Source organism: Melospiza georgiana, chromosome 23 (assembly GCF_028018845.1).
Source record: "Melospiza georgiana isolate bMelGeo1 chromosome 23, bMelGeo1.pri, whole genome shotgun sequence".
Classification (NCBI taxonomy): domain Eukaryota; kingdom Metazoa; phylum Chordata; class Aves; order Passeriformes; family Passerellidae; genus Melospiza; species Melospiza georgiana.
The window spans coordinates 3,888,427-3,906,989 of NC_080452.1; the positions used below are offsets into that span (position 1 = coordinate 3,888,427).

Below are 18,563 nucleotides of genomic sequence, written 5' to 3' on the forward strand. Positions count from 1 at the left end.
CAATACCCCTCCCCAACAGGCTGCCCATCACCCTGGTGTCTGGGCTCATGCACCCACATCCCCCACCATGGGAGCGCTCATCATCCCAACCTCTTTTCCGCTTTGCCTGTTCTCCCTCCGGACACGTCCCCATCCCTGTGATCTCAGGCCCACCTCAGTGAAGTGCACGTCCTGGGTGGCAGCGAGGCGGAAGCCGCGCTGGTGGCTCTCGTGGCGCAGCAGGGCCCCTGCCAGGCGGTATGCCAGGTGCACGTCACTGCCGAAGTACCCGCGGGCCTCGCGCGTTGCTTCGCGCAGTGCCAGCGCCACGCGCCGGGACTGCCCTGCATCCCACCGGGACTCGTTGCCCACCAGCTGCTCCGCCTTGGGGGGACACACACAGAGTCAGGGGAGCCCCAGCAGCACTGTGGCATGGCTGCTGCTGGGGTCCCCCGGCTCACCCAGGGGCGAAGGGCAGCAAAGGCCAGGGCGCTGCAGTTGAAGAGGTTGGGGGGCAGCCAGCCCTTGTGCTCGTCACAGTGGCGCAGTGCTGTGCCTGTGGGATGGGGACACTGAGTGCACCATGGGGACAATGGGGCAGCCTCACCTCACAGCACGCTAGCAGTGCTGCCAGTGTCACACTCCTACTCCACCGTGCAGTGATGCCAGAGCGGTGCCCCCAGCCTTGTCCCAGTGGTGCCATGCCCTGTTCCAGCTGTGCCACCACAGTGTCACACTCCTGTGCCACCCCCCAGTGACACCACCATGACAGTCACCAGTCCTGATGCCACCAGTGTCACACTCTTTGCAGTGACACCACAGCCTCATCTCAGCAAGTCTACACTTAGGTCACCCCTACTCCAACGTGGTAGTACCACCAAGGTGTCACCACCCCTAACCCATCCTAGCAATGCCACCCCAGTGTCACCTCCTGGTACCAACCCAGTAACACCACTACAGTATCACCCCCCTGCCCTGTCCCAGTGATGCCTCATGGCACCTCCCCACCCCAGCTCCATCCAACTGGTGCTGCCACACCCCAGCCTTGTCTCCCACTGGTGTCAACATCCCATAGCAGTGTCACCACCATATCACCACCCTGAAGTGACACCATGGTGTCCTCTCTCCCCACCATGTCTCAGCAGTGTAATCACAGTGTCACCTCCCTGTACCACCCAAGCAATGCCACCCCTCTAAGCCCCAACCCAGTGATGTCACTACCATGTCACCCCCAGCCCCTTTCTATCAGAGTGCCCAGTGCCACCCTCGTCCTGTCCCCATGTCCCCACGTACCGACAGAGCCCTTGGGGCACGGGGCTGCAGCTGGCAGCCCAAACCGAGTGCGGGGCCACCAGATGCTGGCCTCGATGGCCCGGGGACAGCTGTCATAGTTCACTGCAAAGACACAACAGGGCATCAAAATGGGGGACTCAGGGTGACAGCAGGGCAGCAGTGGCACCTGGTCACTGGAACCCAGCGTAACACAGTGTGACACAAGCTAACAGCATGGTGACAGCAGTGGCAGAGCAGGATGACAAAAGGATAACACAGGGTAAAAGTAGGATGACATAGTGGTACAGGGTGATAGCAATGTGACAGCAGTGTGACACAGGGTGACAGTGGGGTGACACAAGGTTTCAACGGGATTACACCAACAACCAAGGTGTTGGTGGAACTCAGTTGCCAGCAGCCAGGGTGACAGCAGGTGACACAAACAACGAGGCAGTGATGCAGGGTAGCACAGGGTGACAGAAGGGTGACAGTAGCACCCAGTCACTGGCACTTGGAGTAACACAGGGTGACACAGGGTTGCAACAGGGCAGAGTAGGGTGACACAGGGCAATAAAGGGTGACAATGGCACTTGCTGGCACCCACGATGACAGCTGTGGCAGAACAGGTGAACATCAGGATGGCATAGGGTGGTGTGGGGTGACACAGGATGACAGCAGGGTGACACCAGTGTGACAGAGAGTAACAGTGGGGTGACACAAGGTGACAATGGGGTCAGTAGGGTGACAGCAGAGAGACAGTAATACCTGGTCACTGGCACTCAGTGACACAGGATGACACAAGGTGACACAAGGTCACAGAGAGTAATGGAGGGTTACAGCAGGGTGACCGTGGGCACTCAGGGTGACACAGGGTGACACAAGCTGACAGTCTCCTACCTTCGCAGCCGCTGGCTGTCACCTCAGCAAAGGGATTGTCACAGCGGTCACAGTGACGGCCGATGACACCAGCTTTGCAGGGGCACTGTCCAGTGTTGGCATCGCAGCGGCGCGACAGTGACCCAGTGGGGTAACACTCACAGGGGTGGCACGTGTCCCCTCCTGGTGGGCGGTAGTGGTTGTCCTGGGGGGACACAGGGTCACTGCAGGCATGGGCATGGGGTGACAGGGGGCTGACAGGGGGTGACAGGGAGGTGACCGGGAGGTTGTTGGGCGCATGGGAGGGTGTGACAGGGAGGTGACAGGGTGACAGTGGGGTAGCAGGGAGAAACAGAGAGGTGACAGGAGGATGGCAGGGGTTGGCAGGGGAGGTGACAAGGGCTGGCAGGTCCCACCTTGCAGCGACACTCGCCCGTGGTCTTGTTGCAGTCTGGGTCAAAGCCATGGGTGACGTCACAGCTGCAGGGGCCGCACGTGGGGTGTCCCCACCACCCCCGTGGGCATGGCTGCGCCTCCCTGGGGACAATGGAGCTGGCACTCGAGCACCATGCCAGAGTAGTCCCATAATGCCACTTGTAAACTCACATGGCCACTTGTACCCTCACAGTGCCACCTGTACCCCCACAGTGCCCCTTGCACCCCTACTGCGCCACTTCTACACCCACAGTACCACTTTTCATCCACAGTGGCCCCTGCATACTCACCACAGCTCTCACACAGCCATTGTGCCCTTTCCATGCTCCCCCTGCCTTTTGCACACCCACCACAGCTCTCGCACATGCACTATGCCCTTTGCAGTAGGGGGTGTCACACGTACCCTGCCCCATATGCCCACCCTCCTCTCACCCCACGCGCTGCCCCCGATGTCCCTCGCTGTGCCCCCGCTCCCCCGGGCGCCCCACGCCCCCCCAGAACACGCGTGTGCCCCACAGTGTCACCAACCGGTGCTGGCAGAGGGCCCCAAAGGTGCCTGGGGGACAGTGACAGGCATAGCCGGGGGCCGTGCCTGGATGGCGAGTACAGGTGCCCGGAGGCTCGCAGGGGTCCAGGGCACAGGCACTGACACAGCTGTCACCAAAGTACCCTGGGCACAGGACAGGATTGGAGACAACAACGGGAGACACTGACAGGGGACAGGGATGGGGGTGAGGGGCAGTGCCCAGGGGTGACAGTGATAAGGAGTGGCAGCGACAAGGGAGGGTGGCAGTGCCTTGGGGACAGGGGTGGAGGGGGGGTGCCCAGAAAGGGTGGTGTTGTCGGGGCAATATGTCACAGGGTGGCAGTGCTGGGGATGGCAGTGTCTCAGGGCTGTCAGGAGGTGCTGGGGGTTTTCCACTCATGCGGGTGGCAGTAGGGGGTGTCAGAGGGGTGACAGTGTCTCAAGGGGTGTTGGGACTTGTCGGAGGTTCCAGGGGGTCTCTGGTCACCACGGTAGCAGTAGGAGGTGTCACAGGGGTGTCTCAGTGGTGTCAGTGTCCCACGGGGTGTCAGGGGATGTCAGGATGTCTCCATTCAAAGGTGTAGAAATGAGGAGTGTCACAGGGGTGTCAGCATCTGGTGCTGTCAGTCTGTGCCAGGAGAGTGTCGGGGAGTGTTGGGAGACTGCTGGGGGAGTCTCAGAGGTCTCAGGGTGTCCCCATTCACTGGGGTGGCAGAGGGGGTTGTTACATGGGTGTTAGTTCCAGGGCCACTGGGGGAAGTCTGGGGTGTGTTGAAGGGGTTTCAGGGGTCTGGGAGATCCCTGCTCACCGGGGTGGCAGCGGCATGAGAAACTGTCCCAATCGTCACTGCAGTAGCTGTGGGGGGGGCAGGGCCCCGAGTCGCAGGGATCGGGCAGGGCACAGCCCCCCTCCACATTCACCTGCGCCGCCTGTGCCAGGCTCAGGGCATCCGCAGTCACCACAGGGTCCCCAACACGCAGGCCCTGCAGGGTCACTCATCAATGTCTTCACTAAGACCCCTGAGCCACCCTGGACCCCCCAACACACTCCACTCCATGCCTCAGTTTCCCTCACCATTCCCCAGAGACACCATGAGAATTCCCTACACAGTGTCACCATCAGTGTGATCTCACCACCACACAGGACCCACTGCGTCACCCTAAAATCCCCTGCCCCACTGCCATCCCTACCTCAGTGTCCCCTGCCACAACGCAGGACACCCCAGGACAACCTGGACCACCCTGCAGTGTCACCCTCTCCTCAGTTCCCCCACCATGACACTGGATCCACTGTGCCACCCTGAAGCCCCTGCGTCACGTCGCCTGTCGCGTACCTCAGCACCACCTGCAGTGACCTCTCAGTGACCTGGGACACCCCTTCACCCCGACCCAACTTCCTGGTGTGGGGTCACCTGACAGTGATGCCCCAGCCACCAAGACCCCCCCGGACCCAGTGCCATGCCCACTCTCAATGTCCCTCGCTACCACCCAGGACCTTTTGTGTCACCCTGTTCAGTCTGTCCCCACAACACGTGACACCCTGAATCCTACACCAGGACCCACTATGTCATTCCAGCCCCCCTCTCCAGTCACGTCACCTCTGGGTGCTTCAGTGGCCCCAACACCAGCCGGTACCCCCTGTACAACCCATGACCTCCCCAGTCACACCCGAGTCCCCACAGCCATGTCCCCATCTGCCCAGGCCTATGTCACTATGCAGTGTATCCCCAATGTCCTGCCCACACAGTCGATGTCTCCTTGTCCTGTGTCATCTCCCTGTACCCACATCCCTGTGCCCCTCTCCATCCTGCCCATGTCCCCCTGTCCTTGTGCACATCCCTGTGCCCCCCACTATCCTGCCATGCCCCCACTTCTCTGTGTCATGCTCCCAAATCCCATGTCCCCAAGCCGGTGCCAGGTCCCCAAGCACTGTACCCATGTCCCTGTGCCCCTCTTCATCATACCCTTGTCCCCATCCCCAAGGTAAGGCCCTGCTTCATTGTGCCCTGTGCCACATCACCAGTATCTGTGCCCACATCCCTGTGCCCATTCCCCCAAGCCCTATGCCGTGTCCCTGTGTTCATATCCCTGTGCCGCCCTCCCATTGTGACCATGTCCTTATCCCCTCTTCCACATTCCCAAGCCCACCCCCCTTCCCCTACACCCTCCACGCCATGCTCCCCACAGCCTCGGTGCCCGCACCTCCATACCTGCAGACACCCCTGGAACCCCTCCTCCACGGTGCCGCCGTCCCCCGGCAGCCCCCCGAGGCTCAGCGTGCGCAGCCGCAGTCCCTGCAGCTCTCCAGGGACATCGCCCACCGCCTGGGGGGCACAGGGACCCCCGTGGGTGCCTTGGGGTGCCACAGGGGGTGCCACAGTGGCACGCGGGGATCATCAGAGTGGATGTCCCCCTGTGCCTCAGTCTCCTCATACCTGGTGGCGGCCATAGTCAAGGGTGAGAAGGAGGAGGGTGGCAGAGGGGCTATGGCCAGGGCCCCCCCGCAGCTCCAGCTCCACGTGGTGCCAGGCACCGTCATTGACTTTGGCCTGGGGCAGACGCAGGGTGGCCAAAAGGGACCCCCCTTGCCAGGCACCAGCCTCCACCTGTCCCTCGCTCAGCTGTGAGGGGTAGACATGTCAAGGACCCCAAAAACCTGATGGGCACCAGACATTGCCCACCCGGAAATACAATTTCCCCTGGGACAGTTAGACAACCCCTCAGGTAATGCCCCCTCAAGGAATGGCACCCCCTTGCACTGTTCCCCCCCACCCCCAGCAATACTGCCAATGCCAACAGACCCTCCCAGGGCAATGCTCCCCTGGCACAGGGTAACTCCCCTATTCCAACTCCCCATGCCACTACCTCCCCGTGGCCATATATAACCCCCCAGCAATACCTCCTATTCCAATGACCCCCCCGGGGCAATGACCCCCCCAGGGTAATAAACCCTGTGCCAACAACTCCCCAGTGCCAATAACACCCCCATCCTCAGAGCAATAACCCCTGGCACTGCCCCAGTGCCAACCCCCCTATACACCTGCTCAAGTCAATACCCTGCCAGGGCAACAACCTCCCTCCAAAGCTATGACCTCCCCCATGCCAATGACACCAAAACCAATTCCTCCTGTGGCAATGATCCCCACTCAAATCAATAACACCCCCATGGCAACCACCTCTCCTCCCCGGCCCCTTCCTCAGGAAAACTCCCCTGTTGGCCTCCCCGTGCCCACCTGCAGGATGAGGCTCAGGCGCGCTCCGGCCCCCGCCCGCAGCAGAACCCCGTGGGGGTGCCGGGTGCGGAACATGATGCGGACTGGCCAGGGCAGGGAGAGGGGCAGCGCCAGCCCGGTCCACGCCACGCGGCTGCTGCCCAGAAACCGCTGCGGGCCCACCATTTCTGCGGGGCATGCACGTGGGACAGGGGGCAGGCAACTCCATGACCCCCCACAAGCCCACCCCAGGGACGCCCGTGCCATGACACGGCCGGGCACCCCCCACATAGGCCACCCACACCCACCCGTGGACCCCCCGCACCCCACCCAGGACCTCCCACAACCCCATGTGGCCTCTCACATACCCAATCTCAGATCCCCAGCACCCACCTGGGGACCCCACGCACATCCCCCAGATGCCAACACACCCTCCCACAGATCTCCTGCACCCATCCACAGATCCCCCATACCCCCTGATGAACCCAAAACAAGCAGGGATGCCCCTCACCCCCTTTCCACACCCCTCACACCCACCCGCTCCCCATGCCCCCCATTGCCCCAAAACAAGCCTATGTATGCCACACAACCCCACCACAATGTCCCCCCAGGCCCGCCAGTACCCTCCTGGCAGGTTTTTCCCCCAAAGCCCAGTGGGCAGCGGCAGCTGAACCCCCCCCATTCATGCACGCAGGTGCCACCGTTGTGGCATGTGTTGGTGTCACACAGGGTCTTCTTGGGAGGACAACCTGTGAGGGGGCACTGGGGTCACATTCACACTGACTTGGAACCCCCAGTCCCATGGGGCACAGACATCCCCACATCCTTGAACCCTCATCCAACCCCATGGCCCTAGTACCCCCTGAGCCCCCACGCCACATCCCCAACCCCTAAGGGGATACAGCCCCATCCAGCTCCCCAGTCCTGGCACCTCCTCACCCCACCCCCAGGGGACACAGCCTTGTCTGTGCCACCCACTCCAGCTCGATGGCCTTGGCAGCCACTCACCCCCCACCCCAAAACCAGGAGACACAGAATGTTCTACCACTGTGTCCCTGGACCCCCATCCAGCCCCATGAGCCTGGCACCCCCTCCCCACACACACGGGACACAGAGATGCCCAAGTCCTGCCCAGACCTGGGCCCCCAGCCAACCCTCAAGCCCCAACAACTCCTACTCTATACCCCTCACCCTGTGGCCCTGGCAACCCTGAACTCAAACCTGCACCCCTTGACTTCCCATCCCACCCCCTGGGGAGCCCCAGCCTGTTCCCTGGACCTCTCTTCAGCCCCGTGGGGCTGACATCCTCTCACCCCCTCCCCACAGCTCTGCCCTGTGGCCCTTGCACCCCCATCCAGCCCCATTACTCCGGTACCTCCTCCCCACACCCAGGGGGGCACAGCACCAAGGTCCTGGTACCCCTCAACCCACACCTGCACTCCCTAAACTCCCATTCCACACCCCTGGAGCACAGCATCCCCCACACCCTGGACCCTCATCCATCCCTCCAGCCCTGGAACCCCCTCCCATCATTCAGGGGACACAGCCACACTTCTCAGCTACCCCTTAACTCCCCACCCCATCTGGCCCTGCTGGAAGCAGCACAGCCCCTCCCAGCCCCTCGCCAGCGTCCCGATCCCGGAGCCCACCGGGCAGGGTGCCGTTGTTGGCAATGAAGGCTGCCATGTCCACGGGGCGCTGGTCAATGTGGAGGTGCCGCATGCACCCCACAAAGTGCCGGCTGCGGATTGGGAAACTCTCGGGCAGTGTTGGGACTCCCCCCAGCAGCAGTGGCCCCGTCAGGTCCAGCGACCTGCAGAGCACACCATCACCTCAGGGACTCAAGAAACCCCCGAGGGACCCCACAACCCGTGGGGACCCTGATGGAACCTCAAGGGACACCCAGCCACCCCCTATCCCATGGGAGTCACAAGGGGACCCCAAAGAACACTCACTCACCCCAAAACCTATGGGGACCTGAGGGACCACCCAAAGGGTGTTCCCCCATGGGGAACTCAACAGACTCCCAAGGGAATCCCCACTTCCCCCCAGTGCCATGGGGACCCCAAGAGAACCCCCCAAACCCATGGGGACCTCCAGTGACTCCCCCATCCATAGGGATCTGTAACCCCCAAGGGACCTTTCACCAGTGAAGACTTCAAAGGTACCACACCCTAAGGGGCCGTTCACCTACAAGGGACCCCTCTATGGGTACCCCAAGGGACCCCGCCCATGGGATCCCCATGCCCCTCTCACTTCTTGCTGCCAGTCTGGGTGCCCTGGGCAGCGCAGGAGTAGTTGCCGAGGCGGGGCCCGAAGCGCAGGGCCATGGCTGTGTCGCAGTCGTCCACAGTCACCACAGCCACCTTCTGCTCTGAGGGGCCCTGTGGGACCCCCGAGCGCCCCACAACCGGCTGGGGGGCCCCATATTAGGCAGGAAGGCCCAGGACCCCCATCCTGCAGCCTCTGTCCTGCTCCTCATCCTCCCACTGCCCTCTGACCCCTCAACCCTTACGGCGCTCCCATGTCCCTCCAGCCCACAAGCCCCCCACCCTTCAGATCCCCCAACACTCCCCTCCATCCCTTCAGCCCCCCTTAAACCCCTCAATGGTCCCCTCCATCCCCCCCAAGCCTCCATCCCTTTGACCTCCTCTTCCTCCATCCCCCCATTCCAATTCCCCAGGGGTCCCTACAGGTGAGGAAAGTACATGGGATTCCCAAGGGGACTAATGGGTGAGGAAGTGGGTGAGGGTCCTTGGGATCCTCATAGATGGGGGCATCTCTTGACAGTCCCTTGGAGTTCCCAAAATTTCCTCTCTATTCTCATCCCTCCAACACCCCCTTGCCCTCCACTCCTTTCTCTTCCTCCGTCTCCCATCTCCACCCCTTGGGACCCCCTTAGGAGCCCTTTAGGTGCCGCAAATCACCTACCTGACCCACCCCATCTCTGCATTCCCCCACCCTTCCCCTCCATCTTCCTTTCCTTTGTCTGCCCCAAACACTCCCCCCACACTGCGCCCCCCAAGACCCCCATTCCCCCACCTTGTTGTAGTAGTGCAGCTGCACCCGGTGCCACTGCCCATCGCTGACTCCTCCTGGCACGAAGGGTGACACCGTGGTGGTGGTCTCACCTGTGGGCACAGCGTCAGGGCAATACAGCCAGAGGCAAGGAGGGGTGGTGGTGCCAGGAATGGGATGTCCAGGACGCAGTGCCAGGGATGCAGTGTTGGGGACATGATGCAGGGGTTGCAGCTAGCAAGGGAATGTCCAGGATGTAGTGCCAGGGAGGCAGTGTCAGGCATGGGATGCTGGGGATGCAGTGTTGGGCAGCACTAAGAATGGCAGGCCAGGGATGCAGTGAGGAATGCAGTGAGGAATACAATGAGAGATGCAGTGCCAGGAATATGATGCCCAGAATGCAGTGCCAGGCAGTGCCAAGATGGGATCTCTGGGATGAAGTGAGGGATCCAGTGAAGGATACAGGGCCCACAAGGGTGTCAGGGTACAGGGCCAGGGCAGGGCAGGGGCAGCACGTACCTGCTGAGAAGGTGAGCTGCAGCTGCTCGTCCACAATCTCCAGTGCCACGAAGTCATGCCGCTCGTTGAAGCGCCCATTATACAGCAAGAGCCCATCCCGCTCCTGCGTGGCAAACCTGGGGGACACAAGGGCAGTGCCAGGCCCCAATACCCTGCAATCCCACGTGCCTCCCTGGCACTCCCCAACACCCCCTGACCCTGCCGTGCCCCAAGGCACACCCCTCATGCCCTACTCCATGACCTTGTATCCACTGTGAGATGCTCATACACATCAGCCCCTGCCCTTACAAGGTGTCCCCCACCCCACTGCCCTCCATGCCAAGGGGTCACCCACACCCTTCGCTCCTACCCTGTGCCCTCAGGGTGCCCATCACCCCACACACAATCACCCCACAGCCCATATGATGCACGTGGGGTACTGATCACCACCCATCCCACATGATGCCAATGAGGTATCCCCACCCCATGTGATGCCCTTGTGACACCCACCATCCCACATCCCAAATTATGCCAATGAGGGCACCCATGCAGTGTCCACAAGACACCCATCACCCCACACCCCATCACCTCATCTCATGCCAACAGGACAAACATCACCATCTACCCCACACTCCATGTGACACCCATAGTGGCACACATCACCCTCCACCTCCCCAGATTCCCCCAGGCTCACGTGAGGCCCAGGGTGAAGTGGAAGCGCTGGCGGAGGCCACGAAAGGTGAGGAAGGAGTGCGGGGGGAAGCTGCGGGTGCTCATGGTGCAGAAGGGCTTCTCATAGTGCCCGGGGGGGCACTGACACCGGAATCCCCCCACCAGCAGGTTCAGGCAGGTGCCCCCATTCCGGCAGACCCCTGGGGTGCAGCGGCCCCCTCGGGCACTCAGCTCACAGTGCTCCCCTGTGTGACATCCAGAACCCCAAAACTGGGGTAAGGAGTCCCATCTTCCCCCCACACCTCCCTATTAAACCCAGTGTGGCCCCCCTCAGGTGCTCAGCTTGCAGGGCTCCCCTGTGTGATACCCCAATGGCACCAGCATCCCAAAAATGGGGAGCGGGGGTCCTCTCTCCTCGCCACCCCCCAGTAACCCCCGAGTTCTCCCCCCAGGCACTCACAGGGCTCCCCAGTGTGACACCAAGAACCCTAAGTAGGAGGGTGGAGATCCCCTCTCCCTCCCTGCCCCCCAGTATCTTTATCCCCAGCTCTATTACCATGGTAACCAGCTCCCATTACCATGGAAACCCAAAGACACCCCCGTCCTCTCACATGCCCTCCGCCACCTGGCTGGCACCCCCCATCAGGGGTCCCGTGGGGGCTGGAGCCCCAGGGTGGGCGCAGGGGGTATGGCCCCAGTGCCACCAGTCTACCGGCAGAGGGAGGGAAGGAGTGAGGGAGGGCTGAAGAGGGGCCGGAAGAGGAAATATGAGGATGGACACCACGAGGAAGGGCTGCCCAGTGACTCTAACCAGTGAAGTCTTCGTGGCACTCGCAGGTGTATCCACCCTCACGGCTCCGGCACCGCCCGTTGTTGCCGCAGGGGCTGGAGTAGCAGAGGTCGATCTCGGTCTCGCAGTAGTCGCCGGTGAAGCCAGGCGGGCAGCGGCAGCGCAGGCCCGTGACGGGGTGGATGGGGCGAAAAAGGATGGTGTCGGAGGCGAGGAAGGGCGCGGAGCTGTCGAACTGCAGAACAGACACGCAGCGCATGTAGTTCTCGCAGGGCTCGCGCAGACACACGTTGTCATCAAAGGGCAGGACTCGCTGGGCCGTGGTAGCTGCCAGGAGCGATCGGTTCAGGTACAGCCGCTCCTGCAGCTCCTCCGACGAGAAGAACCGCGATGCGCCCGGCACCGCCCCCGGCAGCAGCGCCGAGAGGCTGACATTGAGGATCCGCGCCGGCCCCACGTCTGTGTCTGCCTGGATGTTGAAGAGGACGACGCGGTGGCGGGGGGTGCCCAGGACAGCGGCCACTCCCTCCAGGAAGCGGCTGAGTAGGGGGGACAAGAAGCGCTCCTGGGACATGTCGGCCAAACGCAGGGTGATGCTGTTGCTGAGCATCTCATCTGTAATCACCGTCACCCGCAGCGTGCACTGCGCCGTTGCACTGTAAACGCCATCTGGAGACAAAGGGGGGGACACAGGAGGGAGTCAGTGACAGCAATGGACAACTCTGGGAAAGGATGGTGCGAGATATGTGCTCTGGACAATGGACAACACTGGGAATCGTGCTAGATATGGGGCAACCAACCAAATCAGCGGCTGTTGGACGGAGATGGTGCTATGGGGGCTTGACCTGCTCGGCCACCATAGAATGGGCACAGCACTGGCCATGAAACACCTGGCCCATGTAGCCACTGTGGAATGGGGACAATAATGGCTATGAGGTGCCCATCCTGCTTGACCAGCATGGAATGGATACAGTCAGGTGGGGACAGTGCAGGCTATGGGGGACCTTTCCTACTCAGCCACCAAGGCATGGAAAGTGATGGTTATAGGGTTGGTGCTGGTTATGGGGCTGGTACTGTTTTTGGAGCGCCCATGCCACCTACTTAGGGTAGGGACAGCAGGATGGGGATAGTGTTGGCAATGGGGCTGGAATGGGTTACAAGGCTCCTGTCCCACCTGGCCACTACTGAATGGGGACAGCGCTGGTTATAAGGCTGGTGCTGGTGGTGGATGCCCATTCCACTTGGCGACCATGGAATGGGGACAGTGTGGGTCATGGGGTGCCCATCCTGCCTGGACACTGTGGGGTGGGGCATCTAAATGGGGTTGGTGGTAGGTTATGGGGTTGGGACTGGTTATGGGGCTGGTTATGTCTATGAGGCTGAAGCTGGTTATGGAGTCAGCACTGGTTGTGGGGTTGGTGCTGGTTTCTGGGGTTAGAGCTGTTTCTGAGGCTGGGGCTCAGGTATGGGGATGGTGCTGGTTAAAGGGCTGGTGCTGATTGTGGGGTTGGTGTTAGTTGTGGGGCTGGGGCAGCAAAATCTCTGCTAAGCACTGGGGCACCCACCTTTCTCCTCTTCCTTGTCCTCCCCCTGGCTGAGGGCAGTGGGATGCAGGACAGATGGGGAGCAGGCAGACAGATGGATGAAGGGAACATGGGGACAGGTGGGGGGCCAAGCCGGCAGAAGGGAAGTGCTGCAGGGGGTGGCAGGGGCCAGGGCTGCCCAGTGGCCCATGGCCTGTGACTGGTAGCCAGTGGCTGGCGGGGGGGGAAGGTTACCATGGCTGCGGCTGCGAGGGCCCAGCTATGGCTGGACCTTTTGTTTCCCTCCTGCCTGCCCCTGCGCTTGCGGGGGGACACGGGGGACTCCCTGCCCCCACCCTTTGTGCCCTGGGCCCCCTGCTTTGTGTGGCCAGAGCAGGGACCCCTGCCAGGGGAAGCTGTGGGGTGATGGGGACAATGGACATCAGGCATGGCCTGTGACCCAGTTTTCCCCTGACCTGGGGGTGACCAAGGAGGTGATCATCCACCATGGGGTGACTCCCATCCCCCAGAAACACCTCCTGGACACCCCACCACCCAAATGATGATGACAATTGATGGCACAACCCCCCTTATCTTGTGATGATCCCCCCCCACACTGGGTTTGGGGACATCTCAGTGGAGGCCAGGTTGCCCACCCAAATACACACACCAGGCCTTGTGTCTCCTGCACTGAATTCATTCAAGTGGAGTCTCCTGGAAACACAAATATGGCAGTGCCAGGACTCCCCCAATATTGCACTGCACCCTGAGCCTTCCCAGATTCACCCATCACACCCTCATAATAAGCCCCCAAGGGTACCAGGACCCTGCTGGCTTACACCAGCCTCTGCTCCCCCAGTACGTGCACTGGGTCCTGCTCTACCCTGCTCAGTGACAGACAGAGAAGTGCCAGGACCACCTCTGGACAGCACGACAGCCCAAGGGGGTGGGGAAAGCCTCAGCTTGGATGTCTGGGGTGTGAGGGGGGCACAGCATCCCATTATTCCCCCTTCCCATATATTTGGAAGGTGGAGGCAACCAGGATGGGATGGCAGAACTTCAAAACACCTCAGTGGAGTCATGGGACCCCACAACACATCATCCCTTCTGATCTGGAAGGTGGGGACAGCCAAAACAGGGTAGTGAGACCCCATAACACCTCGCCTCCATGCAGAAATAGAGGTTGATATACCCACAAACTTCACTCCCCCTGCAAGGTGCCTCTATAGGTGGGGGTCTTACCAGAGACAGACACCCTCATGACGGCCTCAAGTGGGCGATTGTTGTCCAGGGCCGGGCTGAGGCGCAGGTCTCCACTGTGTGGGTCCAGCAGCACAAGGCTGAGCTCATTGCCCTGCTCAAAAGCATAAGTGAGGTGGTCAGAGACGTCAGGGTCATAGGCAGGGATGCGGCCAATGATGCCCCCAGGGAAGCTGCCAGAGCGGTTGGTGATGTAGTTGTTGAAGAGGATCTCGAAGTTCTTGAGCTGGGGGCTGTTGTCGTTGGTGTCACGCAGGCGCACATGGATGGTGGCCCGACTCACTAGTGGTGCCGAGGTTGCCTGGACCACCATGATGTATTCAGCCTTGGTTTCATAGTCCAGGTCAGCCAGGGCGGTGAGCTCTCCAGAGAAGATATCCAGTTGGAAGACCTCGGGGATGTTGCCCTCCACGATCTGGTACATGATCTGGGCATTGGTGCCCTCGTCGGGGTCGGTGGCGGTGATCCGGGCTACCACCAGCCCAATGGGGCTGTTCTCCTCCACAAAGATGTCAAACTCGTCCTGCTCGAACACGGGCGGGTTGTCATTGACATCCAACACTGTCACCTGGATCTCTACTGGCGTCCGCCGGGCTGGGACCCCCTTATCCACAGCAAATGCCTGCAGGGAATACAGTGGCACATTCTCCCGGTCCAGACGGCGCAAGGTGCGGACAATGCCTGAGGTGGACTCAATGATGAAGTCACCATCACCATCATCACCCCCTTGGAAGGTGTAGAAGACCCTGCCATTGAGCCCAGAGTCACGGTCAGTGGCAGAGACCTGGAGGACGCTGGTGAAAGTGGGGACATCCTCGTAGATGGATCCCTGGTAGGAATGACGGAGGAACTGGGGTGCATTGTCATTGACATCACTCACCAGGATCTCCAGGTAAGTTGTGTCAGATTTCTGCGGAATACCATTGTCCCGTGCTGTGATGGCCAAGGTGTAGGACACCTGGTCCTCATAGTCCAGCTCCATCTGGGTGGTGACAGCACCAGTATCAGCAGCAATACTGAACTGGGGTATGCTGTCCTCCATCAGGTAGGTGATGCGGGCGTTCTCCCCTGTGTCCTCATCTGTGGCACTGATGACCACCACTGTTGTGCCCACTGGCCGATCCTCATTGATGTTGATGGTGTAGTGGGAGCTCTGGAAGACGGGGCGGTGGGTGTTGGCATCAGTGACGTTGACAACCACCTGGGCAGTGTCCTGGCGGGTGCCATCAGAGGCAGCAATGGTGAGCAGGTACTGCCGCTCCAGCTTGTAGTCCAGGGGCAGGGCAAGGGAGATGAGCCCACCACCGCTCTGGCTAGTGATGGAGAACCGGTTGCGGGTGTTGCCGCTGGAGATCTGGTATGTGATGACGCTGTAAGCATCACGGTCAACAGCAGAGACAGTCAGGACACTGGTGCCCACCGCAGCATCCTCGTTCAGGCGGGCGCCATACTCCCGCTGGGTGAACTCAGGGCTGTTGTCATTGACATCTAGGATGGTGACACTGACACTGGCTGTGGAGGCCATTGGGGGGGTGCCATGGTCTTGCGCCTCCACCCTGAAACTGTAGAAGTCGACTATCTCCCGGTCCAGCTCAGAGGCCACCACAATCCACCCGGTGCTGTTGTTGATGGTAAAGGGGAAGCTGGTGCCAGTCTCCAGCAGGGTGTAAACTAACCGGCTGTTGTCACCTGAATCGGCATCAATGGCTTGTACATGGATGACCGAGTAGCCAATGGGGACATTCTCCAGCACGGTGGCCTGGAAGGGTGTGCTGACAAAGATGGGTGCATTGTCATTGACATCCAACACCTGGATGGTAACCAAACCGCTGATGTTGGAGAGAGGTGGGCGGCCACCGTCCTGCGCCCGGATCCTCAGGGTGAACTCCTTGGTGACCTCGTAGTCCAGAGGGGTAACGACATCCAGCGTGCCTGTCTGCGCATCGATGTAGAAGTGCCCACGGGTGTTGCCGCTGACAATGCTGTAGTGCACCAGTGCATTGCTGCCTTTGTCACGGTCGGTGGCCATCACCTGCAAAATCGCCACATTGGGCACCACATCCTCAGGGACCTGTGCTACATAACGTCGCTCACTGAACTGCGGCGCATTGTCATTGTCGTCCTCCACAGCGATGCGGACAGTGGCTGTGGCACTCCGGGGACCTGGATCCTGGCCCTGGTCTGTGGCCTCCACCAACAGCTCAAAGGCATCCACTACTTCCCGGTCCACAGGGCCACGGGTGCGGATCACGCCTGAACGGGAATCGATCTCAAAGACCCCATTGGCATCACCGGCATTGAGGAGGCGGTAGAGGACGTTGGCATTGGGACCAGCGTCGCCATCGGTGGCCCGCACTGTCAGTACCTCATAGCCCACCTCCAGATTCTCTCGCACACTCTCCCGGTATTCTGGTTGTTCGAAGGCGGGGTCATGGTCGTTGGTGTCGCTCACTGTCACTGTCAGTGTGGCCATGGCACTGCGCCGGGGTATCCCGTGGTCCACTGCTGTCACACGGAACACGTGAGTGCTCTTGCTCTCGCGGTCCAGCGGTGCAGCGGTGCTGATGGCACCAGTGACAGGGTCTACAGTGAAGAGGTCATCGGAGCGGCTGTCGAAGAGCGCAGCCATAGAGTACTGCAGCCAGCCTGCCTCCCCCTCATCAGGGTCCTGTGCTGTCACCTGTGTCACTGGAGTGCCTGCTGGCCGGTTCTCCTCCACTGTGGCCTGGTAGCTGGAGGGCTGGAACTGCGGTGCTGTGTTGGGGCTGCGGCAGGGACGGTGGTGAGGTATGGGGGGTCTGGGGACTGCTGTGGTCTGGAACTCCACAACATCCGTAGGGTCTATCGCATCCCCAGTGCCACTGGTCTCCCTGGGGATATTGGTGTTCCCAGCATGTCCAGTGTCCATAGTGTTCCTGATGTTGCTAGGGTCCTTCCCAGTCTCCCCATTATGATCAGTATCTCTGGTGTTCCCAGTATCCCTGGGGACTTTCCTAGTCTTGCCAGCACCTCTGGAGAACCTCCCAGTCTCCCCAGTGAGTACAGAATTCCTGATGCCCCTGGGGACTGGAGTGCTCCCAGTGCCCCAAACACCCCCAGTGCTCAGCATGTTCCCAGTGCTCCCAGAGTCCTCCATGGGGATGCTGGTGTCCCCAGTGTGTCCAGTATTCCCAGAACTCCTGGTGCCCCTGAGGACATGGGTGCTTCCAGTGCCTCCAGTTCGTCCAGTAACCCCGGTGCCTCCACTATCCCGGGTGCCTCCAGCGTCCCAGGTGCTTCCAACGCCCCCAGTGCTTCCAGGCTTCCAGGTGTCTCCAGCATTCACGGTGCCTCCAGCGTCCCTGGTAATCCTGGAACCACCGATACCTGGGGCCCCCTTAATGCCACCGCCGCGGTCCCCACTGGAGAAGCCGGTGCCTGGCGCAGTCCCATCGCTGCCGCTCGCGTCCGGTGCGGGCCCAGCGCTGTCGCCGCTGTAACCGGTGCTCGGCGGGGTCCACGCACCGCCGCTGGAGCCGGTGCCTGGTGCAGTCCCATCGCTGCCGCCCGCAGCCGGTGCGGGCCCAGCGCTGTCGCCGCTGTCCCCGGTGCTCGGCGGGGGCCATGCGCCGCCGCTGTCCCCGGTGCCGCCGCGGAGCTGGAGTGGCGCCGGTAGCGTGCTGGACCGACGGGTGCTGGTGCCGGTGCCGACGCCGGAGCTGATGCCGGTGGCGATGGTGAGTCCCGGTGAGAGCAGCGGCAGCAGCAGCAACAGCGGCAGCAGCCGGAGCGCGGCCCGGCGGGTGGGCGGAGGGCCCATGGCCGCTGCCCCCCGGTGCCCCCGGTGCCGGTGCCCGCAGCGACCCGCTCCGCCGCCTGCGCCCCGCCCTCGCCCGCGCGCGCCCGCAGGGGCGGAGCCGCCGATTCACCGGCCCGGCCGTTCTTAAAGGAGCCGCCGCCGCCGCCCCCGGCACTCGCCGGCGACGCCCGCACCGGCAGCGGCAGCGCGGGGGGAGCGAGCGCGCACTGCGCGCAGGTTGCGCACACACGAGGTGCGCAGGTTGTGCACGCTCGTGTGAGGTGCACACGTGCGCCCTGCGCGCACACACGTACATACACAGATGTGGAGGGCCTTGCACGCACCTGTGCATTGCAGGCATGCGTGTTGCACGCGCGGGGAACACGCACGTCGCACACGCAGGGCACACAGGCATCTGTGATCACATATGGCATGGGAACCATGTATGTGACACACACAGCACATGTGAAACACACACGGAGCATACACTGTGAGACAGAGAGCACGTGTGTGACAAAGCACAGAGATCATGTGTGTAAACGCCCAGTACATGTGTGGCACATACAGCACGTGTGACATTTGTCCCCCAAGGCTCCCGTGTCCCCACCGCCGGCCGTGACTCCACACACGGACGTCCATCTCCCCTCATTCCGTGCCACATCCCCACCCCAGACCCCCGGCCTCGTCCCACCGCACCAAGACTGGGGGCAATAGAACAGACCGG

At 61.6% G+C, this 18,563-nt stretch overlaps 1 protein-coding gene across 2 annotated transcripts in view; it reads right to left on the minus strand.

The window, feature by feature from the left end:
* Window positions 1–17,895, minus strand: part of CELSR2 (cadherin EGF LAG seven-pass G-type receptor 2) — a 31,022-nt gene extending 13,127 nt beyond the window's left edge. For both annotated transcript variants that reach the window (XM_058039988.1, XM_058039987.1), the window contains exons 1-18: window positions 14,044–17,895; window positions 11,300–11,947; window positions 10,511–10,733; window positions 9,838–9,953; window positions 9,343–9,431; window positions 8,557–8,714; window positions 7,950–8,113; window positions 6,924–7,049; window positions 6,322–6,488; window positions 5,524–5,709; window positions 5,299–5,412; window positions 3,898–4,072; window positions 3,091–3,232; window positions 2,544–2,664; window positions 2,149–2,332; window positions 1,273–1,374; window positions 441–535; window positions 154–363 (exon numbers count right to left, since the gene is read on the minus strand). In XM_058039988.1, the coding sequence (XP_057895971.1) occupies window positions 154–363; window positions 441–535; window positions 1,273–1,374; window positions 2,149–2,332; window positions 2,544–2,664; window positions 3,091–3,232; window positions 3,898–4,072; window positions 5,299–5,412; window positions 5,524–5,709; window positions 6,322–6,488; window positions 6,924–7,049; window positions 7,950–8,113; window positions 8,557–8,714; window positions 9,343–9,431; window positions 9,838–9,953; window positions 10,511–10,733; window positions 11,300–11,947; window positions 14,044–17,860 (6,837 nt within the window). In that variant the 5' untranslated portion in view covers window positions 17,861–17,895. The remainder of the gene's footprint in view (window positions 1–153; window positions 364–440; window positions 536–1,272; window positions 1,375–2,148; window positions 2,333–2,543; window positions 2,665–3,090; window positions 3,233–3,897; window positions 4,073–5,298; window positions 5,413–5,523; window positions 5,710–6,321; window positions 6,489–6,923; window positions 7,050–7,949; window positions 8,114–8,556; window positions 8,715–9,342; window positions 9,432–9,837; window positions 9,954–10,510; window positions 10,734–11,299; window positions 11,948–14,043) is intronic.
* Window positions 17,896–18,563: the final 668 nt, after the last annotated feature.